The sequence below is a fragment of the Aotus nancymaae genome, unplaced genomic scaffold (genome assembly GCF_030222135.1).
Source record: "Aotus nancymaae isolate 86718 unplaced genomic scaffold, 86718_ANA_hifiasm-v0.15.2.pri h1tg000036l, whole genome shotgun sequence".
In the NCBI taxonomy this organism is placed as follows: Eukaryota; Metazoa; Chordata; class Mammalia; order Primates; family Aotidae; genus Aotus; species Aotus nancymaae.
Window position 1 is genome coordinate 90,611,456 of NW_026988450.1, and position 14,348 is coordinate 90,625,803.

Sequence of the window (14,348 nt, forward strand, 5' to 3'; positions counted from 1 at the left end):
AGGGTCCCAGCTCAAAGAAAACCTGCTTTGGAAGGGAGGAGAGACCCTCCAGCTTACCGCCATGGGGGAAACTGAGGCCCAAGCCGAGGGCTCCTGCTCTGTGTCAGTCATTCCTTGGCCATGTCAACATTGATGGTGGTCACAGGCTCTGTGCCAGGTGCAGGGACACAGCAGTGAGCGACAGCCGGGGGCCCTGCCTGCTGCTGCAGCCTGGACAGGGAGGGAGCGGCACCTTCGTGGGCAAGGGAGGCCTCTCGGCCGCCTAAGTTCCCAGGCGCGGTGGGGTGGGGAGCAGGGGCAGGCTCTCCAGGGCCAGGGAGGGCGAGGGAGGTTGGGGGCCTCTAGCAGATTCGAGTTGTACAGGAAGAGGGGTCCCGTGACGCTGTTAGCGCCCATCCTATATGCAAGAGCAGGAGGAGCAGTGTGTGGCCAGGGCCACTGTGCCCTGTGAGCGGGGGAGCACTGGCTATGCGGAACCAGGAGCCGCCGTCCGGTGCTGTTCCAGGCTCTGGGCCTGCCCGTGTCTCAGCCATGGCTGGGTGGTAACGCCTGAGGCTGGGGCCAGGCAGATCACCCTGGATGGCATTGCTGGAGAAAAGCAGGCCCAGGCCTGGGGTGAGGGCCGGGTAGGGGAGAGGAGGAGAGTCCAAGAGGTGGGCGTGGCTGACTGTGCCCGCTGAGAGGTCCCGGGAGATGGGGACAGAGGTGTCCCTTGGGGGTTGGGCCCTGCACAGGTGCCCCGAGCTCGGGCTGGGAGCAGCATTGGTGGCTGAGCCATGCTGGAGGGGAACACGGCGTGTGGCTTTGGGGTCCTTGTCCTGGCAGACTTCAGGTTCTTCTAGCATCTCTCCTGCCATCCCTGGCACACCAGCTCCTGCCTGGCACTCCAACCCCACGCCTGGGCCCCCTGCTCCCTATTCAGTCCTCCAGCCCCAGCTGCCCTGCCTGCATGGTGACCCTGTGCAGGATGGGGGCAGGAGGGAAGCTGGCGCCAGCCCCCACCGGTGGTGATGAGAGTCCTGCAGGCTGTGGGGTCCCTGCGGGCGGGCACAGGACTTACCTCCCAAGCCCTCACCACTGCCGGGGCCCTGCTGGCTCTGTCTGTGTCCCCGCTGTGAGGACGAGAGCACAGGCTCAGAGGCCACACGTGGAGCCCAGTGTGGGGGTATGGGGAGAGGCCCAGGCCTTCACTGCTCCCAGGGGCAGGGTGAGGCCTGCGGTGGGGCTCCTGGAGGACCCCCTGGGAAAGAGGGTGGCACTGGGGCAGAGGCAGCAGGACTGGTCCTCAGGCAGGTGCCTGCTGGGGCCCAGGAGGCGGGGCAGAGCTGGCCCTGGAAGAGGAGGAAGCACCCGTCGGCCTGTCTGTCGCCATCTGTCTCTGTCTCTCTGATCCTCCCCTGCTGGCCTTGTCCATCCGTCTGTCCTCTATCTCATTCCCCCAAGCTTCTCTCTCCCTTCAGGTTTCTGAGTTCTGGGCTCCACCTTCCCCTCCCCACCATGGCCATCTTGCTCTGCCCTTCAGGGCCTGGACCCCTTGCCTGGGGCTATCTGAGGGTCTTGGACCAGGGCGGCATCCTTGCCCCACCCCACACCAGACAGCCCGCCCCCTCCAGCCTACCTCCCCTCCCCCATCACCTCCTAGACTGTCAGGAACCTGGGTCTTCCCCAAAGATCTCTTCCTCCTTGTCCAGCTTCTCAGGACCTTCCCCCTGGGTCCCCTGAGAGCCCTTGGGCTTGGGGAGGGGTGCTGGGACCTCAGTGTTGACTGCACTGCTCTTCAGCCTGGGGGAGGGGCTCCAGAGAGAGGAGGGGCAGAGGGTGGGACAGGAGGGGGAGCCCTGGGGAGGAGAGAGGGCGCAGATGCAGCCTGGGCGGTGGGGGATTCACCCCAGAGAGGATGTGCTGCTTGGCCCTGGCCCCCAGAGACAGAGATGGGGACTTGGGGCTGGGAGTTCCCCACCAAGGCCTGGAGATGCAGGTTCGGGGCAGGGCAGGGCGGCAGCGCTGACGCCCTCCGTCCCCAGGGCCTCCCTGTGGAGTTCCTGCGTGGTGCTGCCGCTGCTGGCGCTGACCTGGATGTCGGCCGTGCTCGCCGTCACCGACCGCCGCTCCGCCCTCTTCCAGATCCTCTTCGCCGTCTTCGACTCGCTGGAGGGCTTCGTCATCGTCATGGTGCACTGCATCCTCCGCAGAGAGGTGGGTGGGGCGGCCTCCGTGGGCCGGGCTCCTGCCGGGCCCTCCTGCTGGGTCCTGGGGCTGTGGAGGGGCCGCCTCCTTCCCCAAGGACCTCGGCAGGGAGATTGTGGGGAGGCGCAGCATCCATGGCCCCAACACATCTGCCGGCCGCCACGGTCACAGAGCGGGGCCTGCAGGTGAGCGTGTCCATCCCACTCTCGCTGGGAGCGGCCCGGCAGTGCAGCACCTTCCCAAGGATGCCCTGCACCCACTCAGTCCTGGCGGCGTGGGGGATGCAGGCATGAGGGGCTCCCATCCTCAAGGGGCCTACAGGATCGAGGGAGCTGGCAGCTGAAGAAGACAGCTTCCAGGGCAGTGGAGACTCCTGCTTCCGGCATTTTCTGGACCTTTCCAGAAGGTGTCACTAAAAGGTTTTCACCAAACCACATCCCAGCTACCACCTGGCTGGTGGCCCGATGGGGATGATCTTGTGAAGGCTGGGATGGGGGAAGTATGCACAGTGACCTCGGTGGACTGGGACGCCTGCTTCCACATCAGCGCCAGGAAGGCGGAGGCCCAGGAGCAGGCAGCCACCTCCCTCTCCCTGATACTCCTGGAGAGACGGCAGAGGGACTGTTGAAAACCACAAGGTTCCCAAGGACGAAGAACACGGGAGAAGCTGACGGCAGGGAGGCTGGCAGGCTGGGAAGCAGGACAAGGCGGGCAGCCCCAGCCGACTGGAGACAGGCCTCGGCCAGAGGCAGGGAGCCAGGCAGAGGGTGGCAGGAGTGGGACCCACCCCTCCCCGGGATCTCCGGCTGGCACAGGAGGCTCAGGCACGGGAGGCCTGGTTTCCCAGGCCCTACGTGACGATTTCCATCGCATTCTGGACTGATGAGGCTGCCCTGCTTGGCCTCCCCAGCCTGGGCCTCACTCTCTGGGCAGAGTGATCAGAGGGGCTCTGGACCGGGGCAGCTGGTGCAGCTTAAGATGGAGAAGCTGCCTGGAAACAGGTGGGAGCAGTAGGTGTGCTGAGCTGGGTCACGTGTCAGCCCAGGCCTCCCAGGCCCACAGCTCTGCGGGGAGGGGCGAACACCCCCCTGGAGGCAATCTGACTGCAAGGAAAGACAGGAGGAGGAAGAGCCGGAGTTCCCACGTCTACCAGTGAAACAGCTCCCACACCTGCCATCCACCAGTCAGGCAGTGCCCCACACTCCCAGCAGCTCCTGAGGAGGAGAGCAGGGCTCCCGCTGGAGCTTCAACCCAACCACACAGGGAGGAAAACAGCCCAACCCCAGGCAGCGTGGGGACCGAGGCAGCCCCTCCTTATCCTCACCTGGGAGAGGTTGCTCACCCTGGTGAGCACCACGTGGGCCGGGCCGTGTCCAGCAATGGACTAGTGTTAGTGATTCTCACAGCAGCCCCTAAAGCAGGTGCCATCCGCTCCGTTCCACAGACAGGGCAGCTCCAGGGAGCTCATCATGGGAGCTCCTCACCATGGCTGGGATTTAAGCCCAGGCGGTTGTCTAAGGCCACACTCGGCCCCCAGCGCCCGGCTTCCATGAAAGAAGAACAGCAGCCTATGAGAAAGGAACATCCGCAAAACAAAGAGCTTCATGGAAATGAAAACCAGAGCAGCTCCAAGCTCAGTAGGAAGAAAACAGAGGCAACGTCTCACAAAATAGGAAAGATGGAAACTGAAGAGATTTCTAAAAATCAGGAGAATCCCCAGCAGCCAACTGGCCAGCGATGGGAGCTGCAAAGGAGGCAGCGGAGAGGAGGAGCTCTAGGGAGGCAGAGCCAGGGCCGCCTGGAGCAGAGGCTGGCACTGGGGGCCTCAGATGCGCAAGAAGCCTCATGGTCGGCACATGGGGTGTGGGTAGAAGGGGACCGGTGTGCTCCCATGGCAGGTGGGCACAGCGGACACCAGGGCCAGTCTTGCCCAAAGCCCCCCTCAAGCTCCCAGCCCCTGCGTGTGGGCTCCGGGCTGCAGGGCCCTCAGGTTCTTGCCCAGAGAGGGCTCTCACCTGGGCCTGGTAGCAAGGGGCATCCAGCCCTACCCAGGCCCTCAGCCTCAGGGGTGGTGGCCAGGGCTGCATGGCATGCTGAGGAGGCGGGGCCAGGTGGAGGCCATGCCAGGCAGCCTGGCCGGCCCAGTGACCTGGGACACTCCTGCAGGTGGGCAGGTCAGTCCCTCGTCTGGCCATGAAGCCAGGGCCTCCTGGGCTGAGGCTGGCTTGGGCGTTCCTGGAGAGGGTCCCGGAAGGCCTTGGGGAGCCCCAGCTCCTCTGCACACCCACGGAGCACTTCCCTACCCGCCTGCGGGACCAGGCACACAGTAGGGGCTCAGCAGGCGTTTGTGGGGCAGGCCCGTGAGGAGAGGATGGCAGGAAGGCACACCTGCCGTGGCGGCCTGTAGTCCTTAGCTTGTGTCCGTGGGTCAGAGGCCACCGAGACCTTGGCTCCCAGGACTGGCCTTGCCTCTGACTGGCTGTGTGGCCATAGACAGTTCTCTTGCTGTTTCTGGTCCGTGGTCTCCATCTGCCTGATAAGAGGAGTGCTGGGCTGGATGTGCTCAGCCCCCAGCAGCATGAAGCAGAGCACTGGGTGAGGGAATGGGGCTGCAGGTCCGTGGGTGAGTGGGTGGGTAGGTGGGTGCCTGGAAGCCAGGAGCCCCAGCTTATCTTCTTTCCACCTCTGCCAACTTCTGTTTGGACACCTCCTCCAGGAAGCCTTTGTGCTTTCACCCCCACCCCCAACCAAGGATTCCCTTTATATGCTGTTACCAGTGGAGTGTCAGTGCACTGCCCAGAGCAGCCAGCAGGTGGCTGCCAGCCTCGGGAGAGACAGTGGACATTCTGGGATGACGTCCCCGGATAACCGGTCTTACCTCCTTGAAGCTCCCTGTCCATAAGCCGTGTGCTGGCCGCTGAGTAGGTCTTCCCATACAGCCCCTCCTATGGAGCCCACTGCCATCGTCACCAGTGTCCCCCCGAAGAGTGGGTGGCCGTGAAGGGCGAAACCCCCCTTGACAGTGTGTCGCTCCCAGTGGGGTGGCTGTGGGGAGAGGCAGATCTCGGTCCCTGGCACAGCACCCCACACCCCCGGTGGACACTCCCAGGGCAGGGCAGTGAGGGCCAGGCTTTCCACCTGCTCGGAGGAGGCAGCGACGTTGAGGCTGCCGGAGACGCGGCCAGGCCTGGGACATCTTCGGCCTTGCAGGTCTGGGCAGGTGCTTGCTGGCGGACTGACCCAGGACCTGCAGTTGCTCTCAGGGGCTGAGCTCTGTAGAGAGAATCCCAGACAGGAGAGGGGTAGGCTCTTCCCCGCTCCGGGGTCTCGTTTCCCCTTCTCCACCCAGAGGGTCATGACCCTGTAGACCACCGCCGAGGGGCCCCTGCCCTTTCCAAGACGCCCATTCCTCCTCCATATGCTGCTCATCTGATCTGGCCCTGGCGCAGGGTTGGGGCGTGCAGGGTGGGGCGTGGCTGCCACTGAGATGCTCGGCTCTCCCTCCCCAGGTCCAGGACGCTGTGAAATGCCGTGTGGTTGACCGGCAGGAGGAGGGCAACGGGGACTCGGGGGGCTCCTTCCAGAACGGCCACGCCCAGCTCATGGTAGGACTTGGGGCCTGGGGACTCAGGCTGCCCCACCCACCTTGTACCCCCCACCCCATGCCTCCAGAACCTTACTGTGCCCCAAGCTCCCCTAGGCCCCAGCAGCCCTGTTGGAAGGAGCTCTGAACCCAGTGTGCAGTTGGGGAAACTGAGGCTCGCCGAGTGGAACCCCTGGTCTAGGGTTTCCAGGTGGGAAGAGCTGAGCTGATGAGTTTAGGGGTCTCAGTGGAGGCTGGCGTCCACCCCACACTCAACCCTGCTGGCAGCAGCGCCTGTCTGGTGGGACACCACCCTCGGAGCATCCCAGTCCTCATCTCAAGGTGCCTCATCCTTACACGTCCCAGGCCCACCCTCATTGCCGTCTGTCCTCCACCCAGGACTGTCCTGCTCAGCTGCCACCTGCAGGTCCTACTCAGCCTGCCCATCCCCTGCTCGCACCCTGCGTGTCCCACCCGCTGCCTCCCTGGCGCTCTCAGGTGCTGCCCAGGTGTCAGCCCCTGCAGGGGTGGTGAGCCTTCCCTTCCTTGTGGCCACTGGCCGTCCTCCCTACCCTCTCTCTGGGCTCTCTGCCCTCCTCCTGCCCATCCTGGTGTCTTCAGCCCTGTGCTCTGCACACACCGCCTCCCCGCCCCCGCCCCCCGCCCTGCCACCTGTGCCTATGGCCAGTCCTCTACAGCACAGAGCTCCCAGGACATGCACAGGTTCTGGGAGGGCGGCCCAAGGGGTGGGCTCCTATGTAAGACCCTCCACAGCCCCTCATGGAACCTCCACCTCCGCTCCTCAGCCTCAGTTCTTTCTCCGCAGTCCGTGCCCTGCGGCTCAGCCAGGCCAAGGTGGGCTTCTTCTAGTCTCCAGCTCTGCCCCCATCCCCACCTGCCTCAGCAGCTGGGGCTGGCACAGGGGGTAGAGCCAGGCCCCCGTCCACCCTCCAGGCCTCGGGACAATATCCAAGCCCTGGCCTGGTCCTCAGCTGGACCTGCTCCTGCCCGAGTCCTTCACACATGCCTCCACCCCGTGCACTCCCACACGTCCCCTCCAGGGAGTCCTCCCTGACCCTTGCCCCATCGGGCCACCCATTTGGGCCTAGGCCGAGCCCCGGTGAACTCTGCACGGCTGGCACAGAGTTGGGTCCTCGGGGTGCCCGGCCACCTTACGGCACTCTCGAGGCTCACAGGCAGGGGTTGGGTAGAAGGCATGTCCCGCCCCCAGGTGAGGGTGAGGTCTTTCGGTGAGAGACGGCCACCTTGGCTCTTGGGTGACATCCAGGCAGGCCCCTCACTGCTCTGTGCCACAGCGTCTCCATCGGGCAGGGAGCAGGTACCGCCAGCGGCTACCTTGTCACTTTGGGACACGGCTTCCCCGTCCCCCGGTTTTCTCCTGGCCTGGCCTCTGACCCCAGAGGGAAGATTTTGTTGTCTTCAGCCAACCCGACTCCTGCATGTGCAGGGAAGGAACCTCCAGGTTTTCAGTGAAGGGCTGGCCTGTCCCCTGGAGCCCCAGGGCCCTGGAGAAGGACAGCCCCAGGCCTGGGCCACCCACTGCTGCCTCCCCAGCTGCCAGCCTCATGTGGCTGCTCGAGGGTGGTAGGTGCTGCCAGCCTTGGCCCCGAATTCCATGTTAGTCACCCCCGACTGCCTCTCCCTCGGCAGGCCCTGGCATGGGGCCCCCTTTGAGGGATGCGGGGACCAACGGGGAGAGTTCTGGTGCCGCAGGCCCAAGGCCGTTCCTGAGGCCTCGGGGAAGGGACCAGGCCAGAGGAGGCAGTAGGTCAGCATCTCCCTGGATGCCTTGGAGAGAGCATGTGTGTATCACACAAACAGGCACAACCACAGAAACACATACACAGAACACTCAGACTCATCTGTCACGTTTACAAACACAAAACGAATCCACACGTAAACACAGGGACATGCATTTACCCACTTACACAGAGATGTATCCATAAACACGTACGCCTCCTGACCCTCACACACATCCACCCAGAGATACAAACGCACGGACACAGGCAAGTGCGTAGGGGGGCGCGGTCGCCACACGGGCCCTGGGCTGTGGGTGTGGGCGGGGGCCCTCCTGAGTGCTCTGCGCACGCGCACACGCCCCCACTCCAGGGGAGTCGCTCACCGGGTCCCGCCATCTCTGTCCCGCAGACCGACTTTGAGAAGGACGTGGACCTGGCCTGTAGATCAGGTGAGCGCCCGACAGGTGAGAGGACAGTGCCGGCCCGGCCCCCTGCACGTCCCCACGCCATGCCTCTGTTTCTGCATCACCCACATCACCCATCCGGTCCACCCCTGCCACCCCCACCCACACCCAGCCTTACGGTCAGGCCCACTGGGCCCCAGGGGACCGCCCTGGGGATCTAGCTGGGGCAGCGGCCTTGGCCCCTGTGCCTCTCACCCCACCTACTCCCTGAGGCCAAAGGAGGGTCCATGGGGCACGATCAGAAGCTTCCAGGACTCTCCTGCTCAGGTGCCCGTGAAGCCCCTGGCTGCCTCCCCTGCCCACCTGGCATCTCCTCTCCCTCCGTCCTGGCCCCAGCGAGAAGCACAGCCCCACCCTTACTGCCCCTCCCCCACCCACATTCTGCCCGCCCCCTCCTGCCTGCCCCCCTCCAGCACATGTGTTCTGTGCCACCCTCATTTCCTCATTGCCAGTCCCAGCAGGGGCAGAAGTGGGTGGAGCTTTCAAGCTAGGGGGACAATGGGCAGCAAGAGGAAGGCAGGGAGAAGGACCCGCCATGGAGCCTGAGGCCAGTGCTGAGCTTCCTGGAACCAAGTGCAAAAAGAGAATGACTGCCCAATAAAGGAAGCTCCACCACCCAGCCCCAAGCATCAGACTGCAAGGGTCTGTTTCTGTCCCCGTCACTGTTCTGTGAACCAGGTCCTGAGGCAGTGCCAGGCGGTGGCTTTCTGGGCTGTGGAGAGGCCAATGGACCGTGCTCCCTCTGGTCATTTAGATATTTGAGGAGCACCTTCTCTAGAGACAGCCCTGGCAGAGGAGCTGGGACAGCCCCAGGTGGGGAGTGTGTGCTGCTGCCAGTTGGGCCCCTGGAGGGCTTCCCGGAGGAGGTGACATCAGGGCTGGGCTGAACGGGAGCTGGACAGAAAGTGCCTTCTGCCCCCTTGAGGTTTCCCCTATCCAGCCCCACAACCTCCCCTAGAGGTGACCCCAGTGCTTGGGACCTCAGTGGCTTTGGTGTGTGTGGGCTTCTCTGGGCCTCTGATTCCTTCTCATTCGTGCCCTGGCTGCGGCACCTTCTGGATCGCATGCAGCTAGTGGGTGCACCGTGAGCAACTGGTGCTGAGTGCCCAGGAGCTTCCTCGGAGGGGGAGGTGGGCGGGGCGCCAGTGCGGGTCCTGGGCCTGGGGGGAGCTCGGCTTTTATTCTGCCCCAAGCTGGGCACATGGGAGGGAGGCGCGCAGACTCCTCACGTGCCGGGCGCCCGTTCTGCCTTGTGGGGCAAAGCGGGAGGTGTGTGGGAGGTTGGGAGCCTCAGGGTCTGTGTGGGGTGGGGCGGCCTTGGGAGCATGTGTCCTGAGAACACCAGGGCCCTCTGGGTGGGGCATGGGAGCTGGTGGGGACGATGGTGGGCCGCTCTTGGGTGGACACGAGGGGAGGGGTGGGACTGAAGGTGGGCACAGGGCATTGCCGTCGGAGGTGGCGGACAGGACAGCCCCAGGAGCGTGGCCTGATGGGCTCTGAGGGGAATGGGAGGGATGTGTTTAGCAGAGTGAGTGACCCCTGGCTAGACAGCTCAGGGGGTGTGGGTGACCCTAGGGCCCGTGTGACTGGTGAAGTGGCTGAAGGGAGCAGCTGGTGAACATAGGCACCTAGGGCTGCTAGTGGCAGGGGGCACCCATCTGCCAGCCTGCACGGGGCAGGGCATGGGGCAGGCCAGGCTTCCCAGGAAGGGCCCCGGGGTCTGGATGTTTGGAGACTGGGGCTTGGAGAGAGGAGGGGTGTGGAGGGCAGGCACCCCTCTGGTAGGGGGCAGGCGGCTGGGCCGGGGTCACCTTGGGGCTCTCCGCCAGCAAGTGGGGGCTAGATTCACTGGCAGGAGGTCGGGGGGCAAACTGGAGATCAGGGTGGCTGGGCCGCTGCAGCTGAGCAGACAGAAGCAAGAGGTGTCCGGGTGTGGGATCTCTCCAGGGACCAGGAGGCCCCCAGGACGGAGTGGGGAGCAGGCAGAGGCCCGTGGCCCTGGGTCAGCGATGCAGGAAGGGCTGCGAGGGAGGCCAGGGCCTCGAAGCTGCACTCGGTACCGCTGGGACCCCCACTCGGCCCCTGATCACACCAGGCCCAGGGCCGTGGGTGTTGGGAGCACTGCAGGACTGGCTGGGCTGTGTCACAAGAACAGGCCGTTCTGCCATGTCCCTGTGCTTCTGGGCTCGAGGCCGCCCTCGCCTGCTCTTTTTGGCGCTGAGGAGGGCAGTGTGTGGGTGACAACCATTTGTCTTCTTGGGGGATGGCAGAGAGGGCCACCCTGCCTGGCAGCCTCATCTGAGGACATAGGAACCCTGGGGACCATAGTGCCAGGCACGGGTAGGTGGCACCTGCAGTCGGCCCTCAGATCGCGACCCAGTGGGACCTGGCCAGGGTCTCCCAGGAGGTGGTGGCCTCACAGGTCAGACTGGGGCCCCTCTCCCGCCGGGACCATCCCCCGCCATCCTCACTCCCACACCTGTGTCCCCCACACCTGTCTCCCCGCGGCCCCTGCAGTGCTGAACAAGGACATCGCGGCCTGCCGCACCGCCACCATCACGGGCACACTGAAGCGGCCGTCCCTGCCAGAGGAGGAGAAGCTGAAGCTGGCCCACGCCAAGGGGCCGCCCACCAACTTCAACAGCCTACCGGCCAACGTGTCCAAGCTGCACCTCCACGGCTCGCCCCGCTACCCTGGCGGGCCCCTGCCCGACTTCCCCAACCACTCGCTGACCCTCAAGAGGGACAAGGCACCGAAGTCCTCCTTCGTCGGTGACGGGGACATCTTCAAGAAGCTGGACTCGGAGCTGAGCCGGGCCCAGGAGAAGGCTCTGGACACGAGCTACGTGATCCTGCCCACGGCCACGGCCACGCTGCGGCCCAAGCCCAAGGAGGAGGCCAAGTACAGCATCCACATCGACCAGATGCCGCAGACGCGCCTCATCCACCTCAGCACGGCGCCCGACGCTGGCCTCCCCGCCCGAAGCCCGCCCTCACGCCAGCCCCCCAGCGGCGGGCCCCCCGAGGCACCCACTACCCAGCCCCCACCGCCCCCGCCCCCACCACCCCCGCCTCCGCAGCAGCCCTTGCCCCCGCCACCCAGTCTGGAACCTGCACCCCCCAGCCTGGGGGAGCCCGGGGAGCCCGCGGCCCATCCGGGACCCAGTGCAGGTCCCAGCACCAAGAACGAGAATGTCACCACCTTGTCCGTGAGCTCGCTGGAGGTGAGGGGGGCAGGGGTGGGCCGCACGCCAGCCAGCGAGGACGGGCTGCAGCAGCCAGGTTGCCCCTGCTGGGTGGGACCCCAGGCCATCAGCGGGCTGGGCTGTGCCAGGCTCCGCCTCCCAGTGGCACCCCACCCCCAACCCTGCTGGGCCCCTGTGACCGTGAGCTTGCAGCGCAAGTGCTGTGTATGTCTGTCATGTGGCCCCCGCTCTAAGCCTGGCAGGGTGGTCTCACCGCATTTGAGAGGGGTTCGGGGACCCACAGTCTGGACTACGGAGCGGGGCCTGCACCTAGCAGAGTCACTAATCCAGCCCGGACAGGCTGGCCGCATGCCCCTGCCTTGGTCTGCCTGGAGCCTGCCGCTGAGCCGGGCTCCCTCGACCCGCAGGATGTGGTGTCAGAGGCAGCCCTCCCACGGGATACGCTCCCACCACCTGGCTCCTGGCCTCTGGCGATGCTGCCCTGACTCCCTGAGTTCTCTGTCGGGATCCAGCCATGTGGCCCCGAGTTCTGGTCTCCTTGACCCTGGGGAGTGTCTCCCGGGCAGGAGAGCTGCACACCCCAGCCCAGCCCTGGTGCTGCCCCCTGACGCCAAGCGCATGGCTGAGGGAGCTGCCTCGGGTGGGGGACGGTCCTGGGGGCAGGCAGGCCCATCTGAGCTGGGAGAGTGGGAGGGTCAGGGCTTCTGCAGGTTCACCTGGCTCTCAGAGACCTCAGACTGATGCAGGATGGGAGTGGCCTGGGACATGCTCTCTAGCCCACCACTGTCATTGGGGCCGGGGCTACAGACTAGCTCTGTGGCCCTGGCAGCCCCGCCCTCTGTCCTGACCTCCCACCCGGGTCCTCAGTGTCTCAACGGAAGGGGCAGCCTACATGGGAAGCAGCGGGCACTGCACCCCCAGGCATGTCCCCCAGGTCTGGCCTGGTCCCTGAAGACAGGCGTGGGGTGAGCGGGTCCCTCGTGTCCTCAGTCTCAGGCAGGGAGAGGCGTGAACTTGACAGGAGATTTTAGGGACCCTCAGCGAATGGTCACGAACTCCTTCTCCCTGCAGCGGCGGAAGTCACGCTATGCGGAGCTGGACTTTGAGGTGAGTCCTGGTGTCCCCTCCCCAAACACTTGGGGCTGGACGTGCTGTGAGCCCCCCACACGGCCAGGGGCTCCCCGGGAGCCAGGGGTGGGGGTGGCGGGGCCTGTGGCCTCCTCCTGGCCCAGGACTCACCGCCCAGGCCCCTGCAGAAGATCATGCACACCCGGAAGCGGCACCAGGACATGTTCCAGGACCTGAACCGGAAGCTGCAGCATGCAGTGGAGAAGGACAAGGAGGTGCTGGGCCCGGAGAGCAAGGTCTGGAGGGCCAGGGGGGCAGGGCGGGGAGAGCCCTGAGGCCAGGCCACTGTCTCCCTTCTTCCCTGGCTCCGCCCACTCATCCTCTCAGTCGCCATTCATTCATTCATTCATTCCTTTGGCGGCCAGCCTGACCCTGCCATGCCGGACTCTGGCGGCCGTGGCCATGCTGGAGCTGAGCAGTCACAAGCCTGCTCCTAAGCCCGTGGGTCCAGATTGGGGTGGTGCCTCCAGGCTGCCCTCTTTGCAGGGACCCCTTAGCCTGACCTGATCGTGGGGGTTGCAGCCTCTGCCAAGACTGGGCAGAGTCTGCCCCTGCCACCGCCCCGCTCTGTTCTGGGCCCTTCCCCTGCCAGCCTCCCCTGTCCCCTGTCCCCCACCTCCCGTCCCTTCCTCACTGATTCGTGTCTGCCTGCTCCTGGCTCTCCCTCCGGGCCCCATCTCTCCTGCACCACCGGGCCACCCAGCAGCCAGAAAAGCAGCAGACACCCAACAAGCGGCCCTGGGAGAGCCTCCGGAAAGCCCACGGGACGCCCACGTGGGTGAAGAAGGAGCTGGAGCCTCTGCAGCCGTCACCGCTGGAGCTTCGCAGCGTGGAGTGGGAGCGGTCGGGCGCCACGATCCCGCTGGTGGGCCAGGACATCATCGACCTCCAGACCGAGGTCTGAGCGGGTGGGCGGCGGCCACACACTGGGCATGGAGGAGGGACGCCGCTCCGCCCGCTCCTGCCGCAGACGGGCACAGACACGCTCGCGGGCGGCGGGCCAGGCCCGCACCCCGGCCTCAGGGCGCTCGGACAGCGGCCAGGCACAGGGCCCGCAGTGCTGGGACCAGAGCCAGATGCAGGACAGGAGGCGGCCCGGCCAGCGGGCACAGGGCATCGGAAAGGTGCCTCAGACTCTGCCCTCCTCGGGCAAGGCCCGGCGGGCAGGTGGGCGGGCAGCTGTGGGCCGTGGACAGGCCCGGTGCAGCCAGCGTCCCAGGATGCCCGCCTGAGCTCCTGCTGCGGAGGACCAGCCTGCTTGGCCCGGCCGGCCTGGCACCGTTTTTTAAACACCCCCATCCCTTGGGAAGCAGCCAGCCCCCAACCCCTTCCAGGGCCCCAGGCCCCTCCTAGACCAGGTGGAGAGCACAGCCCTCCCACCCTCGAGGCCCCCAGGGGCAGGACTGAGCCCCTTCCAGGAAGAAGCAGGGGGGAATCTATTTTTTCTCTCCTTTTCTTTTCTTCAATAAAAAGAACTAAAAACCCACATCCTGTCTGTGTGCCCTTCTGTGCAGCCCCGTGCCCTGGCCCAGCCCTGGCTGCTGAAGTCTCCCGTGGGACCCGGTGCCCTGGGTGTTGGAGTGAAGTCCTGTGTGGCCCGGTGCCCTGGCCCAGCCCTGGCTTTTGGGGTGAAATTCCCTGCCTGGCCCTGGTGTCCCCTCATTCCCGGGCCAGGAGGCCAGGTGGGCCCTATAGCTCCTGACTTGCCCTGGGCCTCCTAGGCCAGCGGTGTGGCTCCCAAGACGTCCCCTCTCCCTGGGGCTCTGGGGACATTCAGGGAACCCCAAATGCTGGTGCCTCCGGCTCCCTCCCAAAGCTTCTCAGCACGTGAGCCTCATATTGCTCTTGGGCTCCTTGGTGCAAGCATGCTGGACTCCCCCTCGTACCTTGAGTCATGTTCAGGAGGGACAGCATGAGCACACCGATTCTTTCAAACAGTCTGATACGGTGGAAATGCCTGTGGGGGACGGGACTCCCAGGGATGGAGGAAGCCTCCCTCTCGGTGCCCCCACCTCCTTCC

The 14,348-nt window shown here is 65.4% G+C and overlaps 1 protein-coding gene across 2 annotated transcripts in view; it reads left to right on the top strand.

Annotated features, from left to right (window-relative positions):
- Positions 1-13,814, top strand: part of ADGRB1 (adhesion G protein-coupled receptor B1) — a 104,985-nt gene extending 91,171 nt beyond the window's left edge. The window contains exons 24-31 of one of the 2 annotated variants that reach the window (XM_064384662.1): positions 2,025-2,196; positions 5,697-5,792; positions 7,940-7,979; positions 8,673-8,807; positions 10,512-11,218; positions 12,272-12,307; positions 12,457-12,564; positions 13,035-13,814. In XM_064384662.1, the coding sequence (XP_064240732.1) occupies positions 2,025-2,196; positions 5,697-5,792; positions 7,940-7,979; positions 8,673-8,807; positions 10,512-11,218; positions 12,272-12,307; positions 12,457-12,564; positions 13,035-13,232 (1,492 nt within the window). In that variant the 3' untranslated portion in view covers positions 13,233-13,814. The remainder of the gene's footprint in view (positions 1-2,024; positions 2,197-5,696; positions 5,793-7,939; positions 7,980-8,672; positions 8,808-10,511; positions 11,219-12,271; positions 12,308-12,456; positions 12,565-13,034) is intronic. The other variant, XM_064384663.1, reaches the window with a different exon arrangement.
- Positions 13,815-14,348: the final 534 nt, after the last annotated feature.